We start from the raw sequence: 16512 nt of genomic DNA on the forward strand, positions 1-16512 counted from the left end.
AGACACGACATACTTAGTCGTAAAAAAAAGTAACAACAATGAACAGTGTCTTGTGAACAGTATCGCGTGAACAATGTTGCGTGAACAGTGTTGTCGGCCACCAGAACAAAACCCTAAGACCGGTGCTCTGATACCATGTCATAAAATATTCTACTGTAGTTTATTCAATAATCAAATAAAATAATATTACACCCTATATATATTTTCACTACCTTACATTTACACATATACCCCTAACTTTATACACATAACTTTTATCACTTCCCTAAGGCACTGTTCCATCTCTCAAGGATGCTGCTATTGAATCTGTCCAGCTATACCTTTGCCTTGTTACCAAAACTGCTTCTTGTGATGCGAGGATGCTCGGACTTGGGAGGAATTTGATAGGGATAGAATTAATTGTTTCTTTGCTTATTATTGAAGCCAGGCGAGCTAGAATATCGGCCATTGAATTCTTTTCCCTTGGAATCTGTAGAACTGAGTAAGCTTTGAAATGCTCAAGCTCAAATTTTACCTTTTGGAGATAGGACGTCATTTTGTCCTCTTTAGCCTGGTACTCTCCAGAAACTTGATAGACGACGAGCTGAAACCTCATTAAATACAAGTCAAAGTTTATTCTTTCCCTTGATGAATTTTACTCAGATAACTAAACGACATGACGAACTGTCTCCTTGCTTGGAATTGTTGGAGATAGAGCAAGGAGAACTACTGCCACGATTGGATTGAGTTCACCTTCAGCCTTTTGTTCCACCTCTTGGAATCTCTTACTAAAGTGATCGCGAAAGAGTGACACTTTGCCAGGTTGAAGATCTGATGTAGCTCCATCAGGTCGTTGAAGGAATCGAGGTGGTCTATGGAATCCCCTTTCCCATCGAACTTGTTTTCAAGCTCCCTAAATCCCTGAGAAAGTGGGGCCCAATGAACTTCCTCCATGAATGGAGAATTTACTATTTCTTCAATCGAATTATTTTAATAGGCTCTTAGATCATCGAGCATTTTCTGAACCCAATCTAAGTCCTCATCATGAGGAGTATTTTGACTGCGACCTTTGTTCAGCCTTACCTCAAGCAGATGAGTCTGAAGATCAGTTGCTTGCAAGCCTACTCTGTCATGCACACTAGCATGTGAGGTGAAGTCATGATGGCTAGGATGGTAGGTGCTATTATGACTAGCTTGTGCTGGGTCGAGCTATATCTCGATGAGCTTATGTTGGGTTCGACTAGTGCTGAGTCGAATTGATTTTAGGTCGAACTAAATCCTTACGGGCTTCTGACTTCTCCGAGCTTAATGGAAAATTCACATCCAACAGAAATTACCTTTTTTTTTTTTACTCTATTTTATTTATAATTCAGTGATTATTAAAATAAGCATTTTTAAATGTTGACATTTGTTGACCGTCGTTCAGCACCATTGACTAGTCATTGATTGGCATTAACTACCATTGACCGACCATTGAATTTTGAAATTTTGAATTAGAATATATATTGTTAAAAGTTAAAAAAAATTAAAGAAATTTAAAATATAATTATAAATTTTATTATAATTATTTATAGAATTAGTTTTTATTTACAAAATACAATCATAATTTTTAACTTAAATTGAATATTTTAATTTTCAGGGTGGTTTTGTCCACATATTACACATATCATTATATTCCTTCAATATTCCATCTTATAATAAACAATGGAATCATATTTCATTACATTCTTTATTCAGTAATTGAATCTCTTTCATTTTCTCATTCCTTTTTTCTTTCAATAGAGTTACAACAAGTAATTAAACTTGACAATGAAATAAATTTTTTATTCTCTATAATCCCATAATTAGATTAAAAAAAATTAGCAACAATGTGATCTAAATAAGGTCAACAATTTGAATGTTAACTATAATAAGCGCGTAAAGAGAAATTTATAACTCAGAAATTAAACTGGACCGACAACAAGATGATAGAGACCTACAATTTGAAATTATAGATATGCCACTGCCGACAAGTAGTGGATAAGATGAATATGAAGCTACGTGTATTTCATTGCTACCATTATATCATTTGTGTGATCTAATACTATATTAGGATTTGTGATACTATGAAAAGATAAAATATTCATCTTAAAGAATGTAAATTCATATTTTTGTGAACTTGTAATACCCTTTTATATATCATATTTCTGTGAACTTGTAATACCAGTTTAATTATGATGATTATGAGCTGAAATTAGAAAAGGAGATTAACATATAAAAGTAATTTCTACTGGTTCATATTGCCTTTAAACATGTTACATGTTACAAGAACAAAATTCAACGAATTAGCCCTCCTTTTTTTTTTTTTTGTTTCTGGGGCAAGGAGAGATGCAATTATTCCTATTCTTCTCAAGTACACAAGGTGTATTTAGAAAGACGCACATGCCACATATGGCTTATTCCTTACTGATTTTGTTGTCTATAAATCCAACTAGTTAAAATTAATTGGATACTTTGGCTGCCTGTTAGGAGAAAAGAGTCCCCAATGTTTCTCCAATTCCGGATTCTTGTTATTTTCATCAAACATGGCGAACAAATAAGTCTCTATTGCCTTTCCAGGCTTCCTGGGCGTTCCTCCCTTAACATGGTTAATCAAATTCTGGTTGTAAGTCTTTGCGTTATCTATAGTCGTTTGAACCCCAGCAGCCGACGGCCACCCACTCTCCGATATCACAATTTCAAGGGAGCCTCCACCAGTTTTCTCAAGTGCGGCGTAAACAGCATCGAGGATGGCATCAAACAGGTTACGATACCCATGTGGAGGATCCGAAACCACGACTCCTGGTGACCTGAAAAGTGCATAATCCAGATTGATTTGTTGGGGGTTTCCAGCGTAACTGAAATAGGGGTACAAATTGACCAGTAATGGGGCTGGGTTGGCATTCAGGAAACGAATGATTGGATCAAGAATTGGTCGATAGTCTTGCTTGAAGGATCCTTTTGATGGAGGGAAGGATTCTCCAAGGGCTCCAGTTTCAATGGCAGTGGAGACTTTGATTTGGCCTCCAAGGCCAGCTGCAACAATGGCGTTGTGGATGTTTTGCATGGCTGGAACAAGAAACTGAGCGAAACTATCGCCGGGTTTTACTTCATTTCCAACAGCGATGTATTTGAATTTGACGTTGGCGGCGTAGTTTTTGACATTGTTTTGTACCCAGGTGTTTGCTTCACCTTGATTGGAAGCCATTCTTTGAAGGTCAGTGTTTGGGAGGCCTAGCATGAGCTCAATGTTGGAGCCTCTAAGGGCTTCGAGAGTCTCTCTGTTTGGATCATAGATTCTCATTCTTCGGATGTTGTTCTGGTTGAAGAGAGCGATGACTTCTGGTTTTGACGGTAAATTGTTGCCGAGCATTCCATAACAAACACCTATTTGAGCAGCTGCATCGCAGAATCACCACCAAAAAACATATTAGAAAAGATTCCAATTATTATAAATTAACACTTCCATACAGGTATAAATTATTAAGCTAATGAATTAATCCTTGTACTAATTAATAGGATAACAACATATATAGTAAATAAAAAAAGGAATCTGTAATATGCATATCAACTTCCTTTTAACTATTTGTGTTAACGGTTAAGGTCAACATGGCACTGTAATTTTTTTTTTTTTTGGGTAATTCTCTGGTACCCATTCAAATTTTCAACAAATTATGCAAGTCAATGTTGTTTAATTTAATGCAGCAAAATGTTGTGTCTCACAATTCATATCGACATTTGTACTCAACCACGTGAGAAACAAAAATTTTAAATGCATGAAAATATGAAATATCAAATTCATAGGTTAGCCAGGAAGCGGGTAATTTGGAATGAAATAGCTAGAGACCTGTTGAGTCTAGACCAGCCATTAGCAGACCAAGTAGTAACATGGCAGAAACCATTGAAGGTTTCTTGACAGATGAATGGAAAGTAGCCATGGAGAAAGAGAGAAAAGAATAATAGGCTTATAGAAACTGTAAATTAAGCACTGCAATATTAAAACACCAATTCTTAGCTGCCTTTTATAGAGAAAAAAATTTTCCGGAATCATGCCATAATTAAATCATTCACAATGGAACCACGAAGAAAAAAAAAATCATACCTGGCCACTTGATTGAATTATTCAAAGCATTAAGTGCTTGTCTTTGAGTTCTTTGAAAAGTCTTAGGTTTCGAATGTCACCTTCTCGACAATTCGTCAATTAATACATATTGCGTTTAAAAGGGTTAGTGAAAAAATAAAGTACCAAGAAGTAAGGGGAAATAACTATTTATAAAGAAACAATTAAAATAGAAATAAATTTCACTCAAACAAATTAACAATTACAATTGGAAGGATTCTTATAAACTCGATGGTTCCTAGAGTCTTCTGTTAGCTTTGTTTGAGACATAAATTTAAAAAAAAAAAAAGAGTTCCCATATGAACTTATTTGAATCTACAAATTTTTATTAAATAACATCAGTGTATACAGAGCCACCCATTACTTCTTACATATGTAATTATGTATATGCACGTGATTTTGCTTCCTTTAAAAGTATGGTCTCCTTGAGCTCCATTGCTTCTCAAGACGCCACTAGAGTGACCGGATTTTATGGAAAAAAATTTACAATATAACAGGTGTCACATCCTCCACTACCATCTTTCCTTGTATTCAAGATTTCTTTCCGTATGTATTTATGCTATCTTTGAATTTTTTTTCTTCACTAGTTTTAAATTAATTTTGATTAACAACTATTAAATATGAAACTACTTGACATGTATGCATCTCTAGGTCAATAATATCACAGTAATATTATAGAGTTTCTCAATTTTATAATATCACAGTAATATATATATATATATATTAGCCGTATGCATGTGAACTTTAGTGTTGTTAGGTCTTTTGACATATAAATATATAATTTGTTAATAAATGCATAGGATTTATCACCTTTCTTGCTCAAGAAACATGCTCCGAACAGCCCATATTATTCTTGTTGTCCTCACAAATAATATGTCTTTTATAGTTGGACGCAAATATTAATATTATATTCAACCAGCATACTCGATAAAAGAAAATTAATAGTAATTGGGAGAGGCTCCCACACCCTTTAATCTTATATATGTTAAACACAATCATATTATTGTTATCTTAAAAAGGTAGGGCTGACGTGAAGCCTCGTCAGCAAGGGCCAATCAGAGCTCAGAAAGGTTATGTGCCGTCCAGGTACATCCACGTTGCGCAATAACGCAAGTGGCATGGTTTCTGTCAGCGTAGTAGGTGATTGCCAAGCTTGCAAGCAGTTAGAGATCGCTCACGTATCCAAACCCTACACAAGTCAAGGAAATCCCTTGAACAGGTAACCAATGAGACAAAAAGAAAGATTTGCACGATACCTATCCACTTGCAGATTGTATAGTCATTATCTTGAACTCTCCCACTATAAATAGAACACTTCCCTCTCATTTGAGGGATTGGCTAATTTTACTCTAAAATAGCTCATTCTCTCTCTCTCTCTTTGTATTCTCTCTAAACTGTAACTTAGCTCGTTGCACATGACTTGATTTTACACCTTTATTAATATAATAGTAGTGGACGTAAGATTCACTTTTGAACATCCGAACCACTTTAAATATTGCTCCTCACCCCTTAATTAATTTGATATGGGGAGTTTGATATCCCCATATCACGTGTGACTTCTAAGTCCGCTTAACATTTTACACGTGCTAGTAATTGGTGTCCAAATCCAACATCAACAATTATGTTAATTCAAAATATTTTAATTAATTGAGAATATAATGAAAACAAATTTGTGTTAAGATTTTATTAAAATATCATTTTTAAAAATACATTTATTAATGTATCACCTATCTTATTGATTTTTATTTTTTTATTTTTTATTGTACTTTGGAATTAAGATAAGATGTTAGTTACATAGGATTTTGTTCGGAATTATAAAAATAATTTGAGTAGAAAAGATGCTTCCCAAAATTTAAATGATGAGGTACACTTAGGATAAGGATGAATATGGAGAGTACTATTATTACGTATCCATTATAGCACCGCACCATTTGAAAATGGAGATAAAACACTTGTTTTTGTCTTCCAAAATTGAATGAATGATGTAAACATAAGAACATTGTATTAGCTAGTGCTAAAACATTTGAAATAAAATAAAAATGAGTGATGTTAACATCGTGAATAACCTAAGATCATGGCGTTTGGTATGAAACCATTTCATTTTTTTTTCTTCCAAAATAAATGAGAACATTGTATATATTGACCAAGTTCTTAACTGTTTTTATATTGACAATTTGATAGTTTTCCAAAATATATACAGTATTAATGACAATTTGATAGTTTTCCAAAATATATACAGTACTAATGACAATTTGATAGTTTTCCACAGATACGTGTTGAATGGGGCAAGTTAATGTAACATGAATACTTCTTTGTCTAATAATTAATTTTATGTGGAAAATTGAAGACTAACTTGTTAATATTATGGCCTTCTCAAGTCTAAGTCAAGCAATAACTAATTTTAAATTTATTATAGACTCTCAGGGCTGCTTGACTTGGGTTCAAAGTGTTGGATGACAACCGCAAATCATGCTGTAAATCTAAGGTAAAGAAAAATCGGAACAACTATATATAAAATATTATACATTCTTTTTTTTTGACAGGTTCTGAGTTTGAGAGGCATTCACTACTCTAACAAATATTACCTTTTTTTTACTATTGATTTGGTCTTTTGTTTATGACTTATTTTCACAACAGAGGTTTCCGTAAACTTTATACATAAAACTTTAGGCAAGATTTTTCATGAAATGTAAAATGAGATTTAGGATAAATCTTATGAAGGTACCTGAAATTGGCTTAGAAGCAAAGTCTTTATGGATAATTTTGTGTATGGTGCATCACTAGATTGACTAATAAGTTAATTTGATATTAACTTAATTTTAATACTTAAATAACCTTTTCAAGTCTATGCTTTTCTTCTCATATTAAGTTTTTAACTTCATAAAGTTAAAACATTATTTAAATAATATTACATTTAACATCAAATGGACATATATGTTAAAATGTTCATTTTCAATTCTTTTTATTTAGCAAATAAACAACTTAAGACTTATACTCAGACCATTAAAAATGACAAAAAACATATCATTCATAACATTTATTCGGATTAATTTTATAAATTCACTTCTGGTTTTCAAATTAAAAATAAAATAAAATAAACCTTAAGCAATTTGTAGTGCTCGAATTTCCTGAGGGCAAAACCATATGTCCCGTATTTGATATTACTTGTGTGCAAAGTAAAATATTTTAGGGATAATCCACAAAATAGGAAGTAGAATTATACTTCATTGAAGAATCCAAAGAGAAAAGGAAAATGAATTAAACTGGGAAACGAATATGGACAAGATACGGTCCAAAGAAGGAGATGATCCCAATTCCCACATTTGCCTAAAAACTCAATAATCCCTCTCCTATCCGAAATCCTACAATGTAAAGGAAAGTAATTCTCTCAAACCCCATTCCATTTCAATATATAAAAGGGCTAATAGACATGAAATGATAACTCAAAATTTATATGGAAAAGCCTCACATTGAGCATTAGGAATTTAAAGCTAACTACAGCCGTAATTAGCCTTCACCCATCATTCTAACCTTGCAATTCCGCAGGAGCTACCTCTGCCCTTCATTCTAACCGTACCCTTCATTATAACCTTGCCCTTCATTATAATCTGCGGAACTGCCTCTACCCTTCATTCTAACCTTGCAGTTCTGTAGGAGCTTTTACTATTTTCTACTAGGGCAAACAATGATGTTGTAGTCAACAAATATTACAGAGTCAACTGATACGTTGTTTACTACAACATGCATAATTAGCAAGTGCACTAGTCACACAAAGTAATAAAGTGATGAGTGAGTATCGTTCCTAGAAGGATTGGTTGTTAAGCACTAAGTTTTCTACTGTTTTCAAGTTAGAGTAATCGAATTTGTTTGGATTAATGGGAGAAAATTAAACTTAAAACTAAAACAAAAATTGCTAAATGCTCAAAGCTAAATTATAAAGCAAGATTAAAAACAAGGTAATATCAAATTAAAACAAACAGGTAGGGTTTTGACTTCATTAGGACTCTTTGGATTAAACTTACAGATTATGCTATTTCCATATTCACATGCATTGATTGTAAATTGAATTCTCTAAATTGTAAAACATACATTCTCAGGCTATGTTTTCCTACTTTTCCCTATTAAACACTTTTTTTTTCTTTGTCCTAACACTACTCCTAATGCAAAATAACTAGCATCACACATCAATTCAAATGGTAGTCCCCAATCGGGAACTGCAATAATAGGTGCAGATACAAGTAATTTCTTTAGAGTTTGAAAGGCATGCATGCATTCATCATTAAAATCAAAAGCAACATCTTTAATCAATAAATTGCAAAGGGGTTTAGAGATCTTAGAAAAATCCTTGATAAACCGTCTGTAAAACCCCACATGCCCCAAGAAACTTCGAACTACTTTAACATTGGAGAGTGGTGGCAGCTTCTCAATCACGTCCGTCTTTGCTCGATCCACTTCTATTCCGTCTTTTGAGATTCTATGACCAACCACTATCCCTTCCTGGACCATAAAGTGGCACTTTTCCCAATTGAGCACCAAGTTTGTATCCTGACATCGCTGCAAAACAAACGAAAGATTAGATAAACAATGATCAAAGGACGAACCAAAAACAGAGAAGTCATGCATGAAGACTTCTATAAACCTCTCCACCATATCACCAAAGATCGACATCATGTATCTCTGAAATGTGGCTGGTGCATTACACAACCCAAAGGGCATCCTTTGGTAAGCAAAGGTGCCATAGGGACAAGTGAAGGTCGTCTTCTCTTGATCCTCAGGAATGATGGCAATCTGATTGTAACCTGAATAACCATCCAAGAAACAGTAATAAGCATGTCCTGTCAATCTCTCCAACATCTGATCAATGAAAGGAAGTGGAAAATGATCCTTCCTTGTCGATTCATTTAATTTTCGATAGTCAATGCACACTCTCCAGCCTGTGATCGTCCTAGTTGGTATCAATTCATTGCTCTCATTCTGTATCACTATGATACCTCCCTTCTTCGGAACCACTTGCACAGGATTCACCCATGGACTATCAGAAATGGGATAAATTATTCCCATATCTAGAAGTTTCACCACCTCCTTTCTCACTACTTCCTTCATCGAATGATTCAATCTTCGTTGTGGTTGAACTCTAGGCTTGATATCATCCTCCATGAGTATCTTATGCATGCAAAAAGATGGAGAGATGCCTCTAATATTCGAAATAGTCCATCCAATTGCTGATCGATGTTCTCTCAAAACTCGAATCAATCGTTCTTCTACCAAATTGCTCAACTTTGAACTTATGATTACTGGGAATGTTTCCGATTCCCCAAGATACACGTATTTGAGGTGGGAAGGTAAGGGTTTCAATTCAAGCTTTGGAGGTTCCTCATTTCTTTCCTTTGCCTTCTCTTTCTAAAAATCAAATTCCTCAAATTCAAGATCTTGGTTCTCATCAATCGGCTGAAGGGATTCCAACAATCTAGCACATTCATTCTTTGCCGAATCATCTACCTCTATTGTTCTTGATTGGGTAATACACGCTTCTAGAGGTAGGTGTGGAGTGTTCTCTTCAATTACCTCCGCTACTAGTTTATCCACCGCATCAACACTAAAGCACGAATCCGACTCGGATGGAAACTTCATAGCTTCAAACACATTGAACATTACTGTTTCATCTTGAACTCTTAATAGTAACTTTTCTTCTTGCACATCAATGAGTGCCCTTCCCATGGCAAAAAATGGTCGGCCCAAAATAAGAGGCATTTCCTTATCCTCCTCTATGTCCAATACAACAAAATTTGTTGGAAAGATAATTTTGTCCAGTTTCACCAGCACATCTTCCACTATACCCCTCGGATGTTTTATGGACCTATCTGCAAGTTACAACGACATGGTCGTTGGCTTCACTTCACCAATTCCCAATCTCTTGAAAACAGAAAAAGGCATTAAATTGATGCTAGCACCTAAATCACATAAAACTTGTTCAAAAGTAATATCTCCTATAATGCAAGGAATAGTAAAGCTCCCTGGATCTTTGAGTTTCGAGGGTAGCTTCTTCTGAAGAATGGTGTTGCACTACTCTGTGAGCATCACTATTTCATCATCCTCTAACTTCCTTTTGTTTGATAAAATCTCCTTAAGAAATTTCGCGTAGCTCGGCATCTGTTGCAATGCATCTGCAAAAGAAATGTTAATATGCAATTTTCTAAATATTTCAATGAATTTGGAAAACTGCTTATCCTGATTCTTTTTCTTTAGTCTTTGAGGAAACGGCACAAGTGGAGTGTGATGTGCCAATTTTGGTGGTATCTCGGGAAATGGCAATTTCTCTTTCCTTTGTCCTTGCCTCACTTCCCGTTTCTGTTCTTCTTCCCTAGAGTTAGATGGTTTCTCTTCAGCAATGATCTCTTCATCTACTTCCTCATCAGATTCTTCCTTTTCATTTGGTGGCTTTTCTTCTTTCCCTGCTTGCTCCACCTTTTCCAAAACTGTCACACTCCTCAAAATTATTGCATTTGCTTGCTCACATGGGTTAATCACTGTGTTGCTTGGTAAAGACCCCTGTGGCCTCTCATTTAGCTTTTCAGCCAATTGCCCCATCTGTACCTCCAGATTCTGAATAGACGCCCCTTGATTTCTAAAATTCGTTCTCGTCTCATTCATAAAACTTGTGGTCTCTTGGATAAACTTCCCAAACATGTCCTCCAATTTTGTCACCTTGGGTCTCCTGGTTGATTATTCACCCCTGTTTGGTTAGTTGGCAATGCTCTTTGATTCCATTGATTGTTTTGCTGGTTCTAATTGCCCCAAGACAGATTTGGATGATTCCTCTAACCCGGATTATATGTGTTGGAATTTGGTTGCCTCTCATTTCCTGCCAAGTAGTTAACCTGCTTCGATGATGACGATGATGAAGCAAATGTGTTCCCCACTTGACATTCACTGCTCACATGATTACCTGCACAAAATTCACAAGTTAGCTGAGGTGCTTGAATGGAATTTACCTGCATACTTCCCAACTGTTTCTGAAGTGTTGTCAGTTGGGCTGAAATGGCTGTATATGCATTAACTTCATGAAGACCCATAGATTTCTTCGGTTGCACCCTTTCATTAGGTCTTTGATAATTGTTGCTTGCCAGAACCTCAAGCAACTCGTGAGCTTCTTCCGGAGTCTTATTCTGTAGTGCTTCTCCCGAGGCTACATCCACCATAGTTTGTACATTCACCATCAATCCGTTATAAAATGTTTGGACTTGCATCCAAACTGGCAACCTATGATGTGGACACGTTCTCAGTAATTATTTGTATCTCTCCCAAGCCTCATACAATGATTCCGACTCTTCCTATAGAAACGAGGTGATATCATTTCTCAGCTTTGTCGATTTTGCTGGAGGAAAGAATTTGGTTAGGCACTTCTGTGCTAAATCGTTCCATGTTGTGATCGTTCCTATTGGTAATGCCATTAACCATCCCTTAGCTCTATCCTTCAATGAAAATGGGAATAGTCTCAATCTGATGGTGTCATCTGACACTCTGTTTGACTTGAAAGTATCACAAATCTCCAAAAAATTGGCAATGTGTAGATTTGGATCTTCCTTCAAATCCCCTCTGAACTGTACCGACTGCTGGATCATTTGGAGGATTGCCAGCTTTATCTCAAAGTTGTTGGCTTGTACTGCTGGTCTAGTAATACTCAACCCATTGCCATCAACTGAAGGAACTGAAAACTCCCTTAGTGTTCTATTTTTTGCCATCTCTACAACTATGACTTCTGGTTCAACTATGGCCTCTCTTTCTCTTCTTTCTCTGTTAAGTCTTCGAGTGGTTCTTTCAATCTCAGGATCAATAGGAATCACTAGCTAACATCTTGCTCTTCACATAAACTACATAGAAAAATAGAAAGAGTGAGATCACACCAACCTAAAAGACTAACAAAAATTAAGCAAACAACAATTAAGCAAAAATAAAACTCCAATCTAGCTAACACAAGAAAATTTTAATGTTAACACAAAACTCAATCCCCGGCAACGGCGCCAAAAACTTGATGTGTTGTTTGCTACAACATGCATAATTAGCAAGTTTACTAGTCACACAAAGTAATAAAGTGATGAGTGAGTATTGTTCCCATGAGGATTGGTTGCTAAGCACTAAGTTTTCTACTGTTTTCAAGTTGGAGTAATCGAATTTGTTTGGATTAATGGGAGAAAATTAAACTTAAAACTAAAACAAAAATTGCTAAATGCTCAAAGCTAAATTATGAAAGCAAGATTAAAAACAAGGTAATATCAATTTAAAACAAACAGGTAGGGTTTTGACTTCATTAGGACTCTATGGATTAAACCTCCAAATTATGCTATTTCCATATTCACATGCATTGATTGTAAATCAAATTCTCTAAACTGTAAAACATACCTTCTCAAGCTATGTTTTCCTACTTTTCCCTATTAAACTTCCGCACCCAACAATTTGAAGATTAATAGTTTTAAGCTCATTAAGCACATGGAATCCTAGATTGATTTCATTGATTCTTAAATCTATCTCTAGCATTCAATACTACAATGGTGATTACCCAAGAAGCTTAACACAACTCATTTCTCAATCTCATCATGTTCATCAATTAAAAGCAATAAATTCAGAATAACCACACAATCCATGCAGTAGCATATGAAAATAATAAAAATTCAATTGCTCAATCCATGAGAATCCGAACTACATCAAAACCCTAACCCAAAATGGGTTAGTTCATAGCTAAATTAATATAATAAGCAAGAAAAACAGTAAACACAAAGTTCAACATATTAAAATGAGAGAAAAGACAAGATATCTCCCCTAATTGAAGAATCCACCAGATTCAATCCCAAATCTTCTCACTTTTCAACTCAAATTCGTCAAATCTAAACTAAGGAAGATAAAAAAGCTGCTCTAGACTAAGAAAAACACGACTCCTCTAAAATGGCCAAGTTTTCCTTTTATACCTCGCCCAAAAACCTAAGACTTTGCTTAAAAATGAAACTGTGCGTTTAAACGAAATAGAAAATTGCAGACTTCGTCGTGGGGAAGAAGAAATCTCACCGCGGCAATGAAGTAAATGTAACTCTTGTGCGTGACTCATTTCGCCGCAGCGAAGTTTGTTCTTCACCGCGGCGAATCTTCATGAAGGATTCTGAAATTACAGAATTACCCTCCGTTTGCTTCTTTGCTTGAATCTTCGATCTCAATGCTCTCCTATGGGAACAAGCTTCATAGTGCTTTACTCTGCTTCAGAACTTTCCCAACTTCTGAGATCCGCTTACTTCTGAGTCCAAAAACTCCAATTCGCTCCTTATTTGCTCCAAATGTCCATTTTGGCCTGAAACACAAAATGTAAAGAATTAAGTAGCAATTCAGGCATAAATGAACTAAGAAGTATCTAAAATTCGATCTAAAGGCCTAAATGAAATAGTATAATCCTCGGATTATCATCAACCATTCAAGGCAAAATGAGGAGATCATTGTGTTCTGAAAGGCAAAACCAAAGTTCCTCAGTTTGTGCAAATTTTTGCATCAACACAATTTTATTTATGAATAATGCATTAGTAAATATATTAAATATGCTATTGTAGATGGAAAAATCTACAGTCATAGAATGGACTGATACTGTGAAGTTGAGGCTACTGATGATATGTTGATCCGACACACACATAGAAGGTAAGCATGAAGCTCACGGGGGACATTGGTGTAGTGTCTACCATAGGCACTCCAACTCTCAAGTACGCAAGGCGACACGAGGCTATTTAGTAAGGGCTAAGGGGAAGAAAGGTTACCAGAGTCTGATCGGAGACTAGAGCTATGACGAAGGTGCTAGTTCTTAGGAGCAAGAACTTAAGGAGCTAGAACTTAAGGAGCTAGAAGGTGGTATAGAATATTGGATGCTTAATGAGAGGTCAGGCCTTTGTTTATATAGTTAACCTAGGATCTTCAAATCCTAGTAGAACTCTGAGTTCATAATGGCAGAATTTGAGTAAAAAGGAAAGTCTTGATTTACTTGCCTTCGTAGGAGTAAGAGTCATAATTCATGCAAGATTCAGGATCTTAGATAAATTGGGATGTACATGAAATAGGAAGTAGATTAATTAGGATAAGAATAGGATTCTAAGTTCTTTGGAGTGACCTTGGTTAATGGGCTTGGGCCCAAGTGGTGTAATGGTGAAGCCTAGCTTGGATGATCCAACCAGTGAGAAGCTTGGTTGGTACAATAGGCTAGCCAATGGCATGAATTTTAGAGTAGACCCAACTAGAATTGGACCATGGTATTGGGCCACATAGTAGATGTTTTCGTGTTTCGACCTGATAGGGCCTAAGACCATTTTTGGCCTGTATAGTTTGTCCCTCACTCTCTAAGTTTAAGAGTACTTAGCTTTGAGAGTAGTCCAATTGAGTGAATGTAGACTGGGCCAAATGATAGTGTCTTAGGCCGAATGAGGGTACTCTTTGCTAGGAAAGAATGTTAGATACATCATTTGTAGATGTTCCAACTCAGTCAGCCAAGCAGAGTGGGAGGATGCAAAATGCATCCTTTGTAGATGTCCCCACTTGGTCAGTAGAGCTGAGTGGGAGGGTGTAGGGTGCATCCTTCGTAGATGTCACCACTCGGTCAACCGAGTCAAGTGGGAAGATGTCAAGTGCATCCTTTGTAGAAATGCTTGCTCAGTCAACCAAGTCGAGTGGGTGTGTAACTGGCCTAATGGAGATGTCTTAGCTCGAATGAAGGCATCATGCTAAGTTGCTCAATGTTTCATAGTGTGGAATCCCCTAACTCACTCGGCTTAAGTGGTTGAGTGGGGATTACGACGGGAGAAAGCACTGTTCTAATCAGCTTGTTTTGCTAAATTGAGGTCGTAAGAGCTGAATAGGTCTTCATTGGTCCACTCAGCTTGTTTGGCTGAGTGGAGGAATCTTATCCCGGATGGAGAAGTTGTGGGCTGATTGAATGAATTTCAGATCGGATGAGACATAGGCGTAACTTTGTGTGATCCCACTCGGCATGGCAAAATGAGTGGATTAGAAAAGTTTCGATTCCTTAGATTCCACGAGACATTAACATTTGTCCCTCCTGAAAAGACATACATTTAATGCCTTGCAATTATCTCTTTTGGGCACAATTGCGTCCTCTTTTGAAACCGTTTTCTTCTTCATTCGAAAGAAAATCATAATGGATTTGCCGAAGGACTTTTTGGCTTCATCTTAAAGTTTTTTGGTGTAATCTTCTGGTAACTCTTTGTTTTCTCTTTGTTTTTGTGCTGATTTTTGTTGTTATGTCTATTTACTTCTAGTTTCCTAGGGAATTTGGTTAGATTTGGTGAGTCTGTGTAGTAGAAAAGTTTGAAGTTTCTCAGAATATAGGTCTGGGATTTGTTGAAGGCGATTTTGTATGTTTGCTGAATGTTTTTGGTTGATTGTGAGGAGAAAAACGAAAGAAGTAATTGTTTTGGGGTGTTTCTTTGGTAAATCAAAGGATTATTAGGGGAAAGTAGAAGATTTTGACGATTTCGTCGTAATTTTGGTGTTTTTTTTTTAAGGAAAGAAGATAAGACTAAGATATTCTTATCTTCCTTTTGGCTTGTCTCGACTGACTTGGTTGAGTCAAGTGGTGTATGATCATGTGGGCATTCGCTAGAACAGAGTGAAGTTTGATAATTGTTTTGTTTAGGCTCTTAGGGACGAGTGGAGTCAAATGGAGATTTGTTGACTTAGCATAGTGAAGAGCTTATGTCGAGGATATCCTGATTCGATCAAACTGATTGAGCTGAGTGGTGATAATTTGTGGATGGGTACCCCGATTCAGCCAACTTGACCGAGCCGAGTGGGGTTCTAAAGAGCTTGAGGAAGTGTATCCGTGCTTGGTTAGACATAGTTGAGTGAGTATCTTACCTCAACTAAGGACGTAGACTGAGTCAAGTGACTTCTTATAGGTGCTTTAAAGGAGTTTTGCTAGTGCCAAGCCGAGTGAAGTCTCATAGGTGTCCTTTCAAGGAAAATCACTAGTGCTCAGCTGAGTGAATTCTCATAGGTGTTTTTACAAGGAGATTTACATAAGGTTGAGATGAGTCATGTGAAGATGGATGAAAAAGATAAGTATAAGAGAGCTAAGACATACGTGCTATTGCCTGATGGGGAATCCTTAGGGCCTCGGGGAGTTAATGTGGCACTTCAAGCTCGCCAGGAGGTGCAAGGCCGAGCCAAGTCAGACAACGAAGGGTCAAGTGGGCGTGAGAGTGAAGAAAAGGTAGATGATCTATCTGATGATGAGCCCTTGGCATGTGGAGGTTTATGAGATGAATTAAGTTGATTGGGAGGTGAAATTTTGACAACCGACTTTCGGTCTAGACTTGTTAGGGATGACAAATGGAGATTGATGTATATGTGTA

General features: G+C 36.3%; 1 protein-coding gene and 1 non-coding gene across 2 annotated transcripts; one reads left to right on the top strand and one right to left on the bottom strand.

Moving 5' to 3' along the window:
- Positions 1 to 2383: 2383 nt before the first annotated feature.
- Positions 2384 to 4003, bottom strand: LOC116125661 (glucan endo-1,3-beta-glucosidase, basic isoform-like). The gene is made up of 2 exons (XM_031411385.1): positions 3845 to 4003; positions 2384 to 3396 (listed from the first exon to the last, which is right to left on the bottom strand). The coding sequence occupies exons 1-2, from the start codon at positions 3933 to 3935 to the stop codon at positions 2450 to 2452; spliced, it is 1038 nt and encodes a 345-aa protein (XP_031267245.1). The 5' UTR covers positions 3936 to 4003; the 3' UTR covers positions 2384 to 2449.
- A 7371-nt stretch (positions 4004 to 11374) lies between these two features.
- Positions 11375 to 11481, top strand: LOC116125696. Its single transcript, XR_004127365.1, has one exon. It is a non-coding gene; the product is annotated as a small nucleolar RNA R71 (small nucleolar RNA).
- The last annotated feature ends 5031 nt before the right edge of the window (positions 11482 to 16512 follow it).

The sequence above is a fragment of the Pistacia vera genome, unplaced genomic scaffold (assembly GCF_008641045.1).
Source record: "Pistacia vera cultivar Batoury unplaced genomic scaffold, PisVer_v2 Contig169, whole genome shotgun sequence".
Classification (NCBI taxonomy): Eukaryota; Viridiplantae; Streptophyta; class Magnoliopsida; order Sapindales; family Anacardiaceae; genus Pistacia; species Pistacia vera.

Bases quoted from the DNA above. Each gene is read 5' to 3' on its own strand.
- LOC116125661 (XM_031411385.1), bottom strand. From the start codon at position 3,935: ATGGCTACTTTCCATTCATCTGTCAAGAAACCTTCAATGGTTTCTGCC. The intron at 3,397-3,844 runs GTCTCTAGCTAT...TCTGCGATGCAG, and splicing joins GGCTGGTCTAGACTCAACAG to CTGCTCAAATAGGTGTTTGT.